At 38.5% G+C, this 19,195-nt stretch overlaps 1 protein-coding gene across 1 annotated transcript; it reads right to left on the reverse strand.

The window, feature by feature from the left end:
• Window positions 1-449: 449 nt before the first annotated feature.
• Window positions 450-15,917, reverse strand: ttc14 (tetratricopeptide repeat domain 14). Its single transcript, XM_008284284.1, has 12 exons — window positions 15,406-15,917; window positions 13,406-13,533; window positions 12,433-12,632; window positions 11,641-11,725; window positions 10,754-10,883; window positions 9,780-9,935; window positions 9,224-9,295; window positions 8,968-9,087; window positions 8,178-8,300; window positions 6,150-6,267; window positions 2,398-2,504; window positions 450-2,261 (listed from the first exon to the last, which is right to left on the reverse strand). The coding sequence occupies exons 1-12, from the start codon at window positions 15,537-15,539 to the stop codon at window positions 1,265-1,267; spliced, it is 2,370 nt and encodes a 789-aa protein (XP_008282506.1). The 5' UTR covers window positions 15,540-15,917; the 3' UTR covers window positions 450-1,264.
• Window positions 15,918-19,195: the final 3,278 nt, after the last annotated feature.

Genomic DNA, 19,195 nt, shown 5'->3' on the forward strand with positions numbered 1-19,195 from the left:
GCCCTTTGTTACCGTCGAGTTAAAAATATTGACTGTTCTGACAATATGAGGATATATTTGACCTCGGATGCTGATGCTGCCCTCTATCATAAAGATTTTAGCTGGTCTCGACAGGCCGTAGTCTCTCTAGGTTTGCTTTGGTCTTCATTTGGATAAAAATGATTCAAGTGTGCGAAAACCTCTCCGGAATGATTCACACAGCCCCAAAACACACTTTTAAGTTTGGTTACAAGTTGGTGCTGCCGTGCTTGAAGTAGTTTTACATCACTAAGAACAATTTCACTACAGCCTCCTGCATTCATCCTCCTGTGTGAGCGCTCCGGAGGGTTAACAACGTTTAATCACTGAAATAATACACCGTATCAGAATAAAAGTGCGTACATATTTAAATGAAATCTGAAACAGGTGGGGGACAATGACTGAAAAATCACTTAAATGGCATGGAGGTCTGACGTTTTGAATGCTTTATTGAGTGAGTTTATTTTACTACATGAACAAATGAGTTGGAATCCAGCTGGAACATTTGCTTTGTGTGAAGCTGGTCAAAAAAAAAAAAAAGTACTACAGCGCTAACAGTCAGGTTGTTTGGGAAGAGTTTTAACAAGCCATATAAAGAACGCACAACATGGCACGCGGTAGTAAACATAAGGCAGTCATCGTCTTCAACAGCAAAAAGTCTCAACTTAGCATCACAAAACAAGAGATAATAAAGCCTGTAGTGCAAAATAATGTCATAACTTGTCAAAATGTACACAAAATGACCCTCGAAATAGGCAGATGAAAGAGATACCGAAAGAGTATTGACGAGTAATAGCCTATCAACACCGAAGGGATGAATGCTAAAAGGTTCTCTTTTAATTATTTGTAATGACATTTCTGTAAAATTTTGTCGTGGAATTTGTGTTATTCCAAATTTTGACAGCGAAATTTTCATTTTACTGCAATAGATTTTCATTATCAATCTGTCTTCCTTGTTTACAAATAATATATCGGTCGTCATTTAGGAGCACATTTTATTACATTTGGACAAGTTACTTTCCAATAATTACTACAGCAGACCTTAAATTCACCATAAAGAATAAGACTTTCCAAAGTAAAATGGCTCATTTTCTCCAACACTGAAGGTAGCTTACAACGACTGGAGACATTCAGTCAGCATCAGATCTGATCATTGATTAGGTGCAGCGAGTGATTTTGTGGCACAAACATCCATTTCATATTGTTTCTGTAATAGTTGCATACTGTGGGTTTTTTTGTATTGGAGCTATTTTTTCAGCTTCCCTCCTTTTTCTTTCTCAAACTGGGCAATCTGGTTAAAAATATCCAGCAGGTTGGCGGGGACGTCTTTTTTAGGCCTCACACTGTTCTGCTCATTGTGATTTTCAGATTTTTTCCCATGTCCTCGATCTGATGTGCTGCTCTCTTCCTCTGCTCTAACCTTCCTGCCGTCCTTCTCTCTTTTTGCCTCTTCCACTTTTTCCTGCCTCTCTCTGTTCTCATACCTACCGCCGTCAAAGGAGTTCCTAGTTGATGAGTCACGTCTCGCCCTGTTCTCTGGGAGTTTGGAAGCAGAACCAGAGTTTCCTAAATAGTCAGATCGGGAACTAGACTTCCAGGAATACTCCAGCTCAGCAGACGAGCAGGACAGTTTTCGATTCTTGTCTATGCTACTTCTCCTCTTGAAGTCACTGTCTCTCCTGTTGCTCTTGCTATCCTCTTTTTCTCTCTCCCTGCTCTTCTCCCTTCTTTCTCTACTTCTGCTCCTTCTCTCTTCTCTTTCTGGGCCTCTGCTCAGGCTGTTTTTCCTTTTCCTGCTCTCCTCTCTGTCCTTTCTCTTTCTTTCTCTACGTGAGGAGTCAGATTCTTCCTCGTCTGAAGCTGCTGACAAAGAGTACAGCTGGCTGATCCTTCTATCTTCAGCGTCCTTCCCCTCTCCCTCTCCCCCATCCCTTGCTCCGAACCCCAGGACTCCCTCTTGGTTGAGAAAAGTGGCAGACGTGTTGGGAGGTGCGGGATACCACTCCACCTCGTCCTCCTCTTTTTCTTTCCTGTCTTTGTCGCTCTTACCCTCCTCGCTCCTCCTGCTCTCCCGTGAGGAGATCCTGCGATGGCGTTTACTTCCGCGCTCAGACCTCCTCCGCTTCTTTTTTTTCTTTTTGGACCTCCTGCGAGAGGAGGAAGATGAAGAAGAAGAGGAGCTCCTAGAGGAAGAAGAGGATGAGGAAGAAGAAGAGGCTGATCGTTTGCGTTTTTTCTTCATCCTGGAGAAAAAAAAAAGAGAGAGATATCCACTGATAATCGATTTTCTGTTGAAACACATGATTGCTTTTAAGTTGTGAGAGTTATGTCTTTACCGGCAGTATGTTCACCTGCCATACCTTCAAAAGATAAACGTACCTCTTTTCCTCTTTTAAGATCTTACGTAATTTCTCAGCGCTGGTCTGGCTGCCCTTAGTTTTGACCTGCTCCTTAGCCAGCGCTTCTTCTCGGAGGCGGATCGATTTCTTTACGGTCACCAGGCAAGGCAAGGTATGACAACGGCAGGCAGGCAGAAGCCCACAGAAACATATTCAAAAACATACACACCATGACCCAAAACATGCAAAAGACACCCCCAAAACGACATCCAGCCATTTATTCAGTCGTGTTGGAGTAAGAATGTATAGAGAGGAAAAAGAAAATCAAAGGTTTGTGAAGGGTATCAGAACATAACGAACACAAAACATACGGCAGAATGATGGAGAAATGTGTGGAGGGCCACGTGTTTACCATAGAGAGAGTGGTATGACCCAAGAGCAGGGTAGTTGGTATAGAAGCAGATGGAGGAACAGAGGTGCAGGCAGAGATGTGCAGAGAATTGAAACAGCATTTGTTGTTTCAAAGTTTCAACGTTACCATATTTGGACCAGGGACATGGGGCACACCAGTGTCCAGAAGAGGAGGAGGAGTCGGTGACATTGTGCAGTTCATTTATTTGCCCCCACAAGGCAGGTGACAAGGCCGTGGCAGTTGAAGGGTCAAATGGCAGAGTCCCAGAGTCACAGACACACACACACACCGAAACACTTCATCAGTATTACAAACCACAGTGTCGAGAAACAACACACATATTTACAACCTCGTGATGCGTGGCTCTAGGTTTACAGAGATTATGTTCATTAGAAGGGAACAGCTGACGGGAGAGAGGGTCATGCAGCAAAGGGCCCGAGCTCAAATCGAACCTGAGTCACTGGGGTCAGAGTGTTTTAATATTAGCACCTACGCCATATGCGACACCTGAACTGCAATAATTCTATTTCATCTAGTTATGTTCCTTCTGTCCCTACTCCACTTATAACTGGATACTGAATGAATGACTAAGGACATCTTGAAATTTTATGCTAGGAACTGAAATTCCAGATTACACCAAAGATCTGTCGTAAAAACTATATATGTAGTCATGTCTGAGCCTAAAACACATTTCTATAAGAGTGGTGTGATGTGGGGTGTATTTTCAGCTGCAGCGCAGATGCTACTGAATGATTACAGAAATAAGAGTCTAACTGGGATATCAGTCAGTTGATATTATCATCTAAAATTGACCTGTCACTGATTTATCAATATCAGCATATATGCTGTCTGCTTTTTTTTTTTTTTTTTTTACACAAACATAATGTGAAATTATGGTTAATTTAGAAATGGTACCATCACATAGTTTGTTAACTCCATTGTTTAAATTTAAAAAAGAATGCATGTGGTTGAGTATATCACATCTTAGCGGACAGTGGAATCAAGTGGTGTCTTCACAGTTGCTAACTAGGTTGTGAAATCCATTGTTGGAAAGTGAAACAATGATCCTGTAGGGTTTCCTTTTCAATATAACTCTAACATACTGTATAGTGAGAGAAAGAAACAGAGAGAGTGACAGAGAAAGTGGAAGGTGGGTTAGTAATCACACCCTGGGCCAATTACACACAATCCTGGTGTAAGCTATGAGTAGCTTAGCCCTTACGCTGCTTTGCCACTTTTTGACCCAAACGTGTAATATTTTCTATTAATGGGTTTACTGGCAGGTAGTTGGGTGACCTGCACATTACTATTACAGTGTAAGAAGATGTTGTTCATGTTGAAAACCAGAAACTAGTTAAGACTACATAGAACGTAGTTTCTTAAATTTGTTCCAAAAAAATATTATAACTGGGACAATATACACTTTGTGAGTGCTCGCTAATATGCTTCAGCACTTTGGGCAGCAGTTCATGATACTGGTTTACAGTTGTCCTCAAATGTATTCATACCCTTCCATTAAAGAAAAGGCAAAATTCACAGTAGTCACTCAAATAACTAGAAACCGAAAAAAGTGCTAAAAATTGCTAAATTATAATTTAGTGAAATAAGACATTGCTTTTGAATTGTGGTGGAAAAGAGTAATTTAAAAAAAAAAAAAAGAAAGAAAGAAAAAACACTGTCCAGGACAAATTAGAGCACTTTGCTGATGAGCAGTGGCCAAAATCAAAATACCTGTCAACAGGTGCAGAAGTCTGATACAGTTACAGAAAACACCTGATTGCAGTGATTGATTCAAAGGGTTGTTCAACAAAATATGAGTTTACGGGTCCCATTATGCTTGTTTGCTTGTTTGTTTGTTTTGTTTGTTTTTTCTAATATTTCTGCTGAACCACAATTCAAAAGCAATGTCATGTCTTTCGCTACATTTCTATTTATTATTACTTCTGAAAATATCAACTTATTTCAGTGACAGCTGTTTTTTTCCTTCTTTAATGGAAGGGTATGAATGCATTTGAGGACAACTATCCATACACTTTAAGCCCCTATAGACCCCGGTGCACCCCCACACTAATGTGCAAAAACAGAGGTCTTCTCAATACAGTGAGTTTGTCTAAAGATTGTTTCTGATCGATTGATCCTTTGTCATGAGCTCCGTACAAAAGTGTTTTGTAGTGTGTTTGTTTTTTGGGTATAAACCGAATAAACTCAAAACACAAGTGCACTACGAAACAACCTATTCTTGACTTTGCTTTAATCAAATACATTACATTAAAAAAATAGATATTTTTCTTTGCGTTCGCTCATATTCAGCTGGTGGTGGATACTTTTCATAGATCAATAAAATGACTGATGCTGAAAATAATTCATTTTTTAGAGCAATGTTTCTGCCTTAATGGCTCCAGAGTGACCGCCCTCATGGGCAGAAAAAACAAAAAAGGCTGAAGTTTCATGTTTGGATATTAATCATTAAGTGTTACTATTTTAGTTAACCATTAGTAAATAAGCTGAAGTTTTAATTCTTCCTGGTTGACCCTTCTTCCTGTAACTTGTTAATGATTTAAGAACGTAAAGGTTGGACAAAGGTTTGCTCAGGTTCAACAGACCTGAGTGTGACGCTAAGCGAGGACAAGAAGCACTACTTTATTGTAAGATAGTAGAAAAACTCTCCGGATATAAAGGTGCTGAATTTTATCTGCTTACAATGAAGGTCTGCAGGCACACTTGTGAGATTCTTACACTTCCCTGCAGTATTTAAATTTCAACCAAAATTTAAAAAAAGGGGGGGGGGCACTTGAGCAGAGAAAAAAGCAAGCTATTTACACATCACTTACATATCATCTTTTAAGTTGATACGATGAACTGTGTGAGCAAACAGCCACCTATTAACACAGTAAATAGTTAAAAAGAGAAACACTATTGTTTATTTGGAGTTGCGTCTCTGGCCAGCTCATGAATATAAGTTAGAATTAGCTCAGGAAAGTTGACAGTTATGTGATTATTTTCTAAAACTATTTGTCTTTCCAAGACATACTGGACCACTTATTCGTCACAAAGAAAAACAAACACGTAAAACATTTAACAGAAATGCCGGCTGCAGGTAGACTTTTATGCTGCTTTGATGCCAAACTAATCATTCTACCATCCCACCGTGTTCTGAGAGGCTGAACAACAGCACGCAGCTGCTTGTTTGTTTTATTTCTCGAAAGTCACACGCAACACTACATTTAAAGTTAAGCTTTAACAGGACTTTGATATGCCTCCTATTGTTGGCATGTCCTTTAATAGTTGAGCCTAAAATACATAATATAGGCCTGCAAACCCCTTGTGCGTGTGTGTGTGTGTGTGTGTGTATGTGTGTGTGTGTGTTGTGGCCCGCTCACCTGTATAGTGTCTGTGATCTTGTGCAGGGCCTCCTGCGCCTCAGGGCTTGAGTCATCCAGAGACAGAGCTCTCCGGTACAGTCCCTCCGCTGTTACTAGTTTCTCCTGTTCTTCAAGCCTTAACACAAAAACACAAAAAGTAAACCTTTGAGTGAATAAGGTCAACAACTGTACTATGTAATTGTAATTGAACTGCAGTATTCCTGATATCGCTTGCATCACTACAGTGACTTCTTTGTGTTAAAGGAACAAACAGGACACATGAACAAACCAGACAAATGTCCAAAACATACATCTAACAAGACAGATTACTGCGACTATGATGCAATCAATTAGAAAAAAAAAATCTATGGCACAGACCCTGTGGGAAAGTTCTTGTTTCAGACTGTAAACACAACTGTTCTCCTTGACCACGACTGTCTGGAGCCGCAGCCCTGATGCTGAACTTGCCCGTCTATGAACTCAACATAAAACAAACTGTTGAGCTTGTTACATAGCCTGGAAGTACACATTCCCTGACAAGCTCAACTAAAGTTAAGAAAGTAGTTTACTTAGATGTAATTAAAGTCAGCTCAGAGGACCTTTTGATTAGCCGCTTGACTCTTGTTCAATTCCCCCAATAATTCTGGACTTAGCGAGACCTTTATGCACAAGGCTATAACGAGTGGACGTTGCCATTATTGGACTTGCTCTAATCAGGATGCAAAATTTCAGTACAAGAAACGTGACAAAGTGAAAGCGGCATTATGAATCTGGCATGAATAACATATTTTGTACAACAAAATAAAACTAAATCCTGTGAATCTCAAGCAGTTTCTATGTGTTTTTTTTTCTTCTGTCACATCTTCACATTTTGTTTACTGCAGCATAAAGTTCTGCACCTCTGTGAAAACAGCACGGCCATGGCTACATGTAGGGAGAACTCCAAAATGTCTTGTGCAGTATAAAAGTAATAATGCTATAAATCATAAAGAGCAAAAAGAATTTCAAGTTTTATTTCCTTGATTATATATTTTACACAAACTGTGAAAAACATGGGATCAGCATGCGCTTTTTCCTCGTGTCCACAGGTGTTGACACGAGGAAATCATTTTTTTTTCTTGCAGAATATACCATTAAGAAGGTTATAGGTGATAAGGCTGTTTAGCCTTTTATCACCACTTTTGAGCTGTGGAAAACCTTTCTATAGTGTTTTAAACAAGTGTACTACACACTAGACAAATGTGCCTCTGGGTCACTACTCGTGTGGTTGACTCAGCGTATATGCACAAATACAGGACTGCTGCAAATTTGGCATGCACCAAAACCTGGCTAAGCAGCAATGACAGCAACAGTTCTTTATATATAGCTTTGGGACACCAATAAGGCTCAACCGTGACAGTCAGCTGACAGTCAGAAACATGGTGGCGGTGTACGCCTGTATGTCAACAAACGGTGGTGTTCTCTTGTGATAGCAAGGGAGAGACTGTGCACCACGAACACTGAACTCCTGACTGTTTCCCTTTGTCCTTTTTACCTTCCAAGGGAATTGCCCCAGCTACTTTTTATCCTGGTCTACATCCACCCTAAAGCAAAGGCAGCTGCAGCTTCACACCACATCATGACTGTGCTGAACAGATTGGAACTCATGTCTCCTGACTCTACAAAATTCATCCCATGTACTATAATGTGATATTTATGATGTGATTTATTGTTTTGTTTTTTTGATGTCTTTATATTAAATACTCAGTGAACTGTTGAATAGCCCCTATGGGATAAATAAAGTTATTTGAGTTGAATTGAATTGAATTGAATTGAATTGAAATGAATTGCTATTATTACAATAACTCATACAATCAAGAATATCTCTGAATAATCTCAGTCTTTCTTAACTAATCGGCAAATTTAAGCAGGGAGTAAACTAAGAACATTTTTTATTTGAAAAAGAACAAAAGGACAGACATCCTGTCAATAAGTTGTGATGGGAACTATCAGCAGTGAAATCCAAGATCTAATGCATCATTGTCTGCAAAGTGGAACACTGCTTACTGTTTTCCTCTTTCCACCAGTGTCTGGCAGAGGTACTTCTTGGCATTGCGGTGATCTGGACAGCTCTCCAGAGCCAGCTCAAAGTCTGATATAGCCTTCATGATGCTCCCCTTGTTTGCATATCTGGCAGTAAATAAAAAAAACAATAATTATTTCTCAGAAAGATTTATTTATTTCTATTCCAAGATATCAGTCAAACAGCTTAACAATGTTTTTATAGTGTGACTAGCATGATTTGTAAGACATTACCAATGCATACAGGGGGATTAAAGCTGTTAAATGCACAAAAAAAGACAGAAATGTAAATAAATTAAAGGATATTTTAACAAGTCTGAGCCACTACTGCGATTTTCTGCATTGTTTGTCTATTATTTAATTTGTAAAGGAGCTCTGTTTCTGTTATAGCATTGTGTAAGTGTCTCATCGGCATTTAAAGGCATAAAAGGTGTGTGTTTGTTTTCACACTGACCAGGCAACAAGCCAAGGACTGCCTGTAATTGCTTCAATTAATTTATGGCAGGAAGAGGAGTAGTGTCAAAAATATTGTTCCTCATACTCTCTGTCTAAGGCATTCTTTGGCAGCACAACCCACTTTTTTCAAATTCACATGAATTTACGAAGCAAAACAAAGATACACAATGTAAAAGGCATTGGAAACTCTAAGTATGAGCATTTAATGCAAAAATATCTAATAATTCACTTTCATTGTAAAAAGGACCATGTAAGACTGGTAACACTGAACCGGAGTTATACAGCATGATAAGATCAAAAATCTGTTTTTTTGACTCACAGAGCTCCACGTGCCACCAGAGCTTCTACGTTATTAGTGTCAATTTCCAAGGCTTTGTTGTATTCATTCATGGCTTCTACATGACGACTGTGTTTGAAGTGGTCCACACCAGCACGGACGCTGAAAAAGAAAACAAAGTAAGACAAGTTTGTATTTAAGTCAAGTCAGAAGAAGGCAAAGAAAGAAAGACAACAAGTTAAATAGTTCAGTGAAACAATGACATCATCTATGTCCCGTGGTCAAAGTTAGTCATTACCACTTCAAAGCCCATGATGCAGACTGCTTCTTCCTGATTGCTAAGGCAAAATCCTCCTCTTGGAAAAGTTTACTGTGGAGACAAAAAGGGACAGGTAAGAACTCTCAACATTATGGGCTTACGTCTCTTAAAGGTTACCACTATTTACCAGCACAACTTGAAGGTGAAAATCCATATTATCTCAGGTACAAGAAAAATCACTTGTAGCAGGAGTCATTTTCCATGTCATGTAATTCAAATTATGTGACATTACAACCAAATTTGTGCTGAAAACTGGCTGCAGTTGAAAAAAAGTGACTCAAAAATAAACACAGGAGTTGTCCCAGTACTTGGCAATTGGTGACTTATAATTAACCAGACAACTGAGGCTACAGGAGTTCTTAAGAAACACTATGTGCTTCCTGAGTTGTAGTCAACTTACTAGTACTTTACCCTGCATTTAATTTTTAAACAAGTCAAAGAAACCAAAAATTGTTGCTGGCAATACAATGAAACTCACTAAAGCTGCTTAAACAATTTGCTAGAAAACGAGTGTCCTGTTTGTCAACGCGTTTACCTCTGTAGTCCTCGCATCATTGATGGCGGGTGGGTGTCACTGACTCCCACCTTCTCCAGCAGGTAGTCCACTACAGATGGGTTGTGGTAACCATGGCAACTTGTCAGTATACACTCATACGTCTCACTGGAGTCACTGGCTGCTCGAACGCTACGACTAAAGAGAGGACACGAGTCAGAGTTGCTGGAACTGAGCACTAACTGGATCTATAACAACCCATAAAGTAAAATCCTAAAGAAAAAATACTGCAGTTTTAGTTATTTATGACATAATTGCCTGCACTTGGGGGATTTATTTAGAGTTAAATTGATATATTAGCTAGGACACTTATGTAACACAAAAATACTGGAAGCTGTTATACTGCTATCATATTCTTCAAACTCCCAAAGATGGGGAGTACTCAGCTTCAAATAACCAGTATCTTTTCAAGAGAAACATGATAAAACAATCTGAAGCTTACAAAAAAAAAAAAAAAACTCCAAATAAACTTCAACTAAAAATACAGCTGATCAGTTGCACTTAGAATAAACCAGTTTGAGATGTCCTCATACAATACCTTGCATCTTATCAATGCATAGGGATGACATAATAACCTTCAAGTCCCATTTTAAAATACAAAAACAGATGGGGAAGGCATGATCTGTTTAAAGTTACAGTTATTACAGCCATATTACGTACTAAATATGCAGTAACCTGCTAGCAAAACAGGCAAGTATGAATGTAAGCCAGACTTAAGCCCAGAAACAGGCAAGAGCATAGACAACAACTTATAGCTGCATCTTTGACTCAGGCGTGCAGATAATTATTGTCAGCCCACTTGTTGAGTTATGAATGTGTTGTGTGCAGATGTCAGGTTGCTCACTATCCTCTCCTCTATCTCCACCTTCTTCTTCAGATCCTCCTCAGTGACCATTTAAAAGTAAAAATAGCTAGGTGTTTGTTCAGTAAGTCTTGAGTAATCCTTGTGTTGCTACCTGTAGTGTATGGGCAGCTCCTCCCGGGTGATGACCCCCAGTTTGATGTGCTTCAAGCTGGAAGACAGAGAAGTCTGATGGAGGGACACAGTGATTTTTTCCTGGTAGCGGTCAATGTCTTTCACTCCAGCTACAGAGAAATAAAGCACAGAGAAGATTTTCCTTTTTTTCTGTGGGACACAAGACACAGACATTGAGGTATCAATTGGACAGTTGGTCTTCATTCATTAGTGCATTAGTTGATTGACAATTACTCATCAAGCGCTTTGATATTCAATTAAACGTTCCAGTGATTTTTTTTAAGCAACATGGCCTGGTTCCAGCTTCCTGAATGTGATGGTTGTGCCTTTTTTCTATATTATATCGTAGCAAATGTTTATGTTTTAGACTGTAAGCCTGAGTTCAGTGTGTTACAGGAAACAATTGTGCACGATTCTTTAGCTTCACAAAAATATTTAGGCATCTTACAGTGGACCTTACCAGATGTTGAAAGCAAGAACACCTAAAGTTGAGGTAATGAACACAAGGTGCTGTATATTGGTACAGGAACTAGTGTAATGATGAAATGTGACCCAGGGAGGCTGGTTTGAGCTAGAGATAGGTGAGCTTATCTGATAATAAAACAACAAAAATAACAAGAACAGTCACCATGTTCATTAAGGCTACATTATCTGTCATTAAATTATTATTTAACCCGGACCCCCTAAATTGTCCTTTTGTGTGGCTTTTTGGAGTCTTGTTTTCAGTCTGAACACTCGGTAAGGAGTATATGCAGTATATGGAGATACTGGAGGAGTAGAATGATGGCAGGAAATGAGTTGTTTAGATGATGAATAAATGTAACTTTACTGATAGCTGTAGTGTTGCTGTTTGTTTAAGACACTAACCTCTGATGAAGTCCCCAGTCTGGTAGTAGGACAGGGGATCATCATGGCTGCCACTGGAGGGAATTTCTCTGACATGACACAGAGCCTGCAACCAGAGAGCAAATAGAACAGTGGATTTACTAAAATTCCAGTGTGGGGCATTTCATTAAACAATAACAGCAGAATGTCGGCAAAGATCTGAGAAGTGGAAAGAGGATATCAAGTTCAAAATCATCAATCGAGTATTAACAGGAACTGTTTTCTAAGGGAACCATGCCATTTGTCTTGTGTAACCAGAGTAAACTAAGTAATGGGTGTGTCTTTTTTATGTTCCATGCATCAGTTTAAAGGTATGATGGATAATGAGCTTGGCTTTGTTAAGATGCTCCTCCAGATGCCATGTTGCTTATCAATGCACCAAGTATGTGGTTGGGCACAGAGAGTTAATCACTAAATAACAAAACAGCTCTGTGAATTCCCGGACAACTGCCACTCCTGCAGGTCTCCTAGAGCAGGAGATCCCCAGAGGCCAAAGGTAAAAGAGACAATATGACGTTCACAGCAGGAATTCACACATTGCAAGCACGATTTTTTTTTTTTGCTTATGCAAGATCTTAACCTATGCAATTCAATGACATTTCATTCACTCTCACTGGCAGTCATTCAGGAATTCACAGAACCAAACAGTTGGTACTTCTATCATAGCTTGCCAACTGACAATCAAAGTCTTCAGGATCTACAGTAGCTGACTATTTTCACTTCATACAAGGTTTACAACATGAGTGATTCAAGTGATTTAACTTGCCGACCTACCGACAGCTCAAGGTCCTCTATGTCTCTCTTCAGACCTCCTGCCATGCAGAGCAGAGTGAGAAAGAAGCCATATTCTCTAATATTGTTGATCCTCCCCACCACAATGTCTCCTCTTTCCAAGTCCCTGTACATCATGGATCGTCTCTCCTCGTATGACACCTCCATAAATAACTCCACTGGTGGCATGACGGCATAGGGCTCTGAAAAATCATAGGCAGGAAGTGGAATCAGACAATTCCCAACAACAGAGAAAATTCTCTACATCAGACAAGCCCTAAATGTACTTCATACATTTTTTAGGGTGGGGTGCTTGGTCTGGAACAATGTTTAGTCAAAGTAACATCCACATAAATGCCAGAACCCAAGGTTTTCTACAAAACATTATTGCAGCGAAATAATATAATTTCAATGTTGATTCCAATGGGGATGAATAATGTATCATCTTGCTGACAGTTATGAACTGTAGCCACAACAATATTTTACCCTAAATGGCAACTACTTTAAAGATTTTGCAGGGCATTTAGGCCTTTATTATTACATAGAGTGTAGTATGTGGCCTAACCACTCGGTTATCATGCTGGTAACTAATTTATTAATCAAATAATAGCTCTGATTATTTTTTCAAGAATCTGCATAACTTCACTGCTTCCAGCTTCTCCAATGTGAGGATTTCTTTGTCCTGTGTATCTTTAGGTGTAGACAAAACAGGATATTTGAAGATGTCAGCCTGTTATTGGAGTTATAATAGGAATGTTTCACAATAGTCTGTCACATTATAGACAAAACAATAAAATGAAAAATACCTAGCAGATAAATCAATAATCAAAACAACTACAGGGAAATAAATACTGGTTTTATGATGTGAGAGTTAAGCATCTTAGTCATCTTAGTAGCTTAAAAGATCAAAAGAAAGCAAAGTTTTTAGCAAAGTGTTTCACTGTGGATGGAGATGATGATATAGTCTAACACACACCTGCAGCGTCCTCTTCCTCCTCGTGCTCCTCTTCTTGAAGAGTAGCAGTCTTCCATGCTGGACAGAACAAGATGTCCGCTTTCCTGGCAATGAACTGCTCCACAAGTGGGTTGCTCTTCTCTTCACCCCTGCAGCACAGAAAACAGAAATATTTAGCAGTGGTTCTTTCCTGAATAAACTTTAATGAATTGTATAACAAATACCCTGTAGAGGGATGCAAAGGAAAAAGAAATCATGCAAGAAAAATGGTTGTATTCCTTCAATCTGTGGACACTGTGTTTACTAAAAACCCCAAATTTTGTTTCGGATCCTAATCAGGAGTCCAAAACACAACATGACAGATCACAGTCTTTGTCCTAAAGCTGCAACAACCAAACAAAATAGGAGGCAAACTGCAAACACTTGAGGCAAATACATCATCACCAACCGATTAAAAAAAACAGCTTGAAAATGAGACCTGAGCTGACACAACTGATTAGTTAGTGTGATTAGTCAAAGAAGAGAAAATCAATTTGCAACTTTTTAATAGGAGATAAACAGTTTCAGACATAACTCATTGGTTCAAGTGCCTAAATGTGAAGATCTGCAGCTTTACTCTGTTTAATATCTTTACAATCTACCATAAATATCTTTAGGCTTTGGACTGCTGGTTGGGCAAAATAATTATCATGGACTGTAAGACCTTGTCCGGTGGAAAACAAGGTTTGTACCTAACATTTCATGCTGAAGGTATTTAATAACCTCGGAGGAAATACTCTCACAAATGGCTGGAAGCAACAAACCAAACTTCAGCTTCTGGTAACGTTTTGTCAAAACCTGAATGACGTTTATTATTATCAACGGTGAGTCTCATTAATTGTACCTGTTCTGTCATAATGAAATGAAAAATACTTTATTCATCCCAGAAGGGAAATTCAATTAATTAATTATTATTAATAATTATTATTATTATTAATTAATCACAGTAAAACTTTTACGGACAGCTCAGTTTGTAATAGAAGAGAAATTGTAGGGCACAGTGAATGAGAAACATGTTACTTGATTTTCTTTTTTGAGCTCTCTGAGATGGTTCTGTACCAATATTGGTGCTGAAATGTGGAAAAAGCCTCTTCAAGCTTTTAAGTTTGTCTGTGCATATCTGTTAATGCGCAGGCGTGCAATTCAGACTTGCGCCAAGTGAAAACTGATACAGAAATGCTACCTAGTAAGACCGCCAACAAGTCTTTTGTGGAAAATTGATTGTGGTGTTCATTCAGCCATGAAACAAATACATTCAGATGCCATCAGAATAAATGAAAGGACTGTGTGTATAAAAGGGATTAAAAACACTTACAGACTTCCAGGGTTTCATACATGATAAACATAAGGAACAGAATGGAGCGTTCTATTTTATTATCCTTCTTTATAATCAGCTTCTGGTTCAAACGTGTATGGTTAAATTAGTCTAATATCACAACTTGCCATTTTGTAGGGCAGAGTTATTTTATGGTGTTTCGGCAAAGTAGCAGGTGAGCTGGTGTGCTTGAGCTGCAGTGAGTAGGGGCGAATGTGAGGAGAGAGAGGCAGTGACTGATAGATCTGCACATTCTTAACGAAGCAATGTGCAGAGATACATTTATGTTTCTTTAACGCAGGTAAGGATTCTTCTCATGGTTAAATATTTTAAATGTGTAACTTTGATACACAAAGATAGGATTGCAGGGCTTGAATCAATCATCGAAGAGAGACTTTACAGACTTATAGACCAAACGGACTGACTAATAAAGAAATAACTGTTGCAGCATGGTATTAGACCAAAAAATGATAAGATAAAGGCTGTGGATGGAAACAACACAAACTGAAAAATAACCAGACATCAGATGGCCACTATCTTTACGCTCCTTCTACTAGAACACATAAAAGAGTAATGATGCGACTGTTTTCTTGACACTCATGACACAAGTGGAGCCTCGTGGGAATTCTGTTATCGTTGTACGTGGAGTCACTACTCGCTGACATACCTTTGATACGTGGCCTTACACAAGTCAGACACCACGGCTTGGAAGTCTGGGTTCTCCGTCTGTTCACATTTCAGTTTGTTGAACAGAGATTCTCCATGATACGTCAGACATTGCCGCAACAATTCTCTGTCCATTCTGTTTCTGCAGGACTGCTGTCACATTATTGTACAAGCCAAAAACACTGAAGCCGCGGAGTGGCGTGAGCTATGTTTATCCCACCTCAGACAGTCTTGTCTTGCGACTGAGACATCCTTTGTGAAAAAGAATGTGGTCGCTAATTTGGTTTTTAAAAAACAAAAAAAAAAGTATTTACTTGGGGAATAAACTAAGAAATTTAATTTAATGTGTTAAAGTTGAGAACGACGTTACTCGCGTTGTTTAGCTAGCTAGCTAGCAAAACAGACATGCTAACGCTTAGCTGAGTGGATTTTACAGTGTTATTTTAATAGAAACCAACACTATTGCTATTGCTGTTTTGAAATCAGGAAGACAATTCAGTTCCTACAATAATAAAATAAACTACCGTTTGAAAAGCACAAAGTTCCGCTTCAGCAGAGAAATAAGACTGTACTACTCTAGCCACCGTGCAGTCAAGAGCTTTGGACAACTGAGCATGCGCACGGTGTGTTACACTGAAAGCGTCCGGACAAACATGTTCGCTCCAGGAACCATGGTGGCCAAAGATTTGTACGAGGCATCCAAAGACGCTGTAGAAACGTGTATATTAAAGTTAAATATTAAATTATTTGGTAGTGTTATGTTTCTTGTATAAAAGTGTGTCTTGTTGATTGGTTTACCGCTAATTGGTTTGTAATCCTTGAAAATAATCAGGTCACATCCCTTTTCAAATGTATTTTTTGTTGTTGCGCTCTGTTGGCGGTTAAAGCAAGGAAGAAACTAAATACGTTATATTCTCAAGTTTGTTTTTTGAGCAAAAATCTGTAAATCGTTTTAGGACTTAAGAGGCAAAAACATGCTGTATTCTACCACAAACAAGCAAAGATGAATGTCCTAACATTAAATATAATGGGAACTGATGTATTTTGCTGTGAGTTACACATAAATAGTCAGTAGAGTATTGATTATTTAGAAGAGTAGTAATTACTGGTTGTTTTGGGGTTTTCAGACATGGACATGCAGCAGTTAAATAAAGACATTAAAGGCTGAACAAAACAGAGATCCATCTGTCCATCCATTATCTATGCACTGCTGAAAAAATATTGATATGTAATACTAGAAACACATTGCGAATTTTGCTTTTTCAGAACAGCATTTATAAGACAGCAAGAGAGCACTGAATCAAATAACAAGTCATCAGGTGAGAAAAAGCATTATAATAATTAAGTGAAAACACAACAATAAATTATGCATTCATAGGTGTGGTTGATTTGTTTGTTTCCTAATAAAAAAAAAAAAAAGCATATCCATGAAAACAGATTGTAAAATTAATGAGCCATAGCTGCTGTTCTGTAAATACATGATTTTATAAAGTACAGTTCATATAAATATATCTCTGCTTTGGAAAAGCGCTCAATAGTGGTAGGGAGAATCTGCAAAGCTTTTAAAAAGAGTTGAACTTAGAGTCTACATCATGTAGATGAAACTTAAATGATAGTTATACAGTCATAATAGACAATAGTACAGCTTGGCACAACCAAGAGCAAAGAGAGGAGAGAAAGAGAAGAACTGCACTACATTAATTTAAGAAGAAAAAAAAAAACCTGTTTGACAGCCTCAATGTTGGTATCCAATCATGGCTTTGTAATATCAATGGAATTTTAACCAGGGAAAATTCACAGTTGATGGCATTGTACTTCTCTTTTTGGCCCACTTGTGTTTACAAAACATGAATGTAATAAATTCAACTTAGAGCATTTATAGAGCTGTGCTAGATTACTACATCATTTGGATAAATGTAAACACAATTTCTTTTCCCTGTATGTTTCTCTTGTATTACTTATCATTTTTCACATGGCAAAAGAAAAAATGCCAGTGTTTTGAGTGTGTGGATGAGTAAATGGTATTTAAACAACAGTGTGCTACTATACAAACAGAAAAAAATGTGTTTAACTGTATGATGCATTTTATGAGCTTTTTCTTATTCTGTTATATTTTGACAGTCAATGTCACCTTACCTGAAAGAAACTTCTGTGATTGATGCCTTGTCACTCCCATTCAATAGCTGAAGGAGGAGCAATTCACAGACTTAGCACAAAGTCACAATCAGAATAAAGTCTTTATACAGAGAACAGTCACATGAACACCACTCAACATGGAAACTAAATTCTTTTGTTGGATATTGTTGCTTGTATGTTTTCATGCGGCCTCAGCACAAGGTAAATATTCATTACGAGTGATATTTTTGTGGTTTTCAGAGTAGCAGATATGGGTAATCCTGAGCATCTAAAATAAGGTAATACTAATAAGTAACTCTTCTTTATTCTGTGCTATACATTTGAAACTCTAGAAAATGTTATGTTCCACCTGCTTTTGATATCATCTCAATAAACTACTGATTGTCTCATAAAATAAATTTCATGAATTTCCGCTGAACATGACAGTTCTTCAACATTCCTGTCAGCCAGATCAAACAGCAAAAATCAAACCAAAAAAGTGTCCATTTCTTGTTTAGAATGACAACACACTGACGAATCGTGAGAATGAATACATGCATGACAGGTAGACTAAACAATCTTAAACTTAATTAAAACTTGATTAAGTTACAGTTATACAGCAAGAAGCCAAAGCATTTCATTACATATGGTTGAATGCAGTAGATTAATTCAGTTGGTTTACTTTCAAGAGGGTAACTTATGGTGAAATGGTAATATGCAGGGCCGCAAGGTGGAGCAGTGTTAGCACTTTTGCCTCACAGCTAGAAGGTCACCAGTTGGGGTGGTGAGGACACCCGGGATCTTTCTGCGTGGAGGTTGCATGTTCTCCCCATGCAGCGTGGGTTCTCTCCGGGCTCTCTGGCTTCCTCCTACAAGGTCCAGAAACACGTTGAGGTTAAGTGGTGATTCTAAATTGTCCGTAGGTGTGAATGTGAGTGTGCTTGGTTATCTGTCTCTAAGTGTAGCCCTGTTACCTGGATACCTATCCAGAGTGTCCCCTTCCTTCGCCCTGAGTCAGCTGTGATAGGCTCCAGCCACAAAATCCCAAAACCCCAAAAAAAGCAAAAAACAAAAACAAAAATAAAAAATAAAACCCCAGCATTAATTAATTCATAACTAAAAAATATACCATTAAAAATAAAGTAGCTACAATTATAAATGGAATAGTAACAATGAAAAACAAAAACAACTGAATGAATGTTATATGTTGTATGTAATTTATACAATACCGTGTACTGCACTCAGTAATAACAATGCACTCAAGAAGCATGAAGCAGCTTCAAGAGTAATGATTGATAGTGGAAAAATCGAAAATCACTGACATAGAGTTCAGTTTTACATTGAATGCTGTGCTCTGTTAAAGAGAGAATACAAATCAAAATAAAATGAAGGGTCTGCAGAGTTTGGCTTATATGGTCAGAACTCAAGTAAAGACTGGAGGCTCATCTAAATCACTATGACCTTATGCAAAGACATTTTCATGGCAATCTGCATATTATTTCTTGACAGTTTCAACAACTGCAGCACCAACAACTGCAGCACCAACCACTGCAGCGACAGCCACTACAGTGCAAACAACTGCAGCACCAACCACTGCAGCACCAACCACTGTAGCAACAACCACTGTAGCAACAACAACTGCAGCAACAACCACTGCAGCAACAACAACTGCAGCA

Source organism: Stegastes partitus, unplaced genomic scaffold (genome assembly GCF_000690725.1).
Source record: "Stegastes partitus isolate 25-593 unplaced genomic scaffold, Stegastes_partitus-1.0.2 Scaffold353, whole genome shotgun sequence".
Lineage (NCBI taxonomy): Eukaryota > Metazoa > Chordata > Actinopteri > Pomacentridae > Stegastes > Stegastes partitus.

Bases quoted from the DNA above. Each gene is read 5' to 3' on its own strand.
- ttc14 (XM_008284284.1), bottom strand. From the start codon at position 15,539: ATGGACAGAGAATTGTTGCGGCAATGTCTGACGTATCATGGAGAATCT. The intron at 9,088-9,223 runs GTAATGACTAAC...TTTCTTTTTCAG, and splicing joins GCATCATGGGCTTTGAAGTG to CGTCCGTGCTGGTGTGGACC. The intron at 2,262-2,397 runs GTACGTTTATCT...TTTTTTCTCCAG, and splicing joins ATCTTAAAAGAGGAAAAGAG to GATGAAGAAAAAACGCAAAC.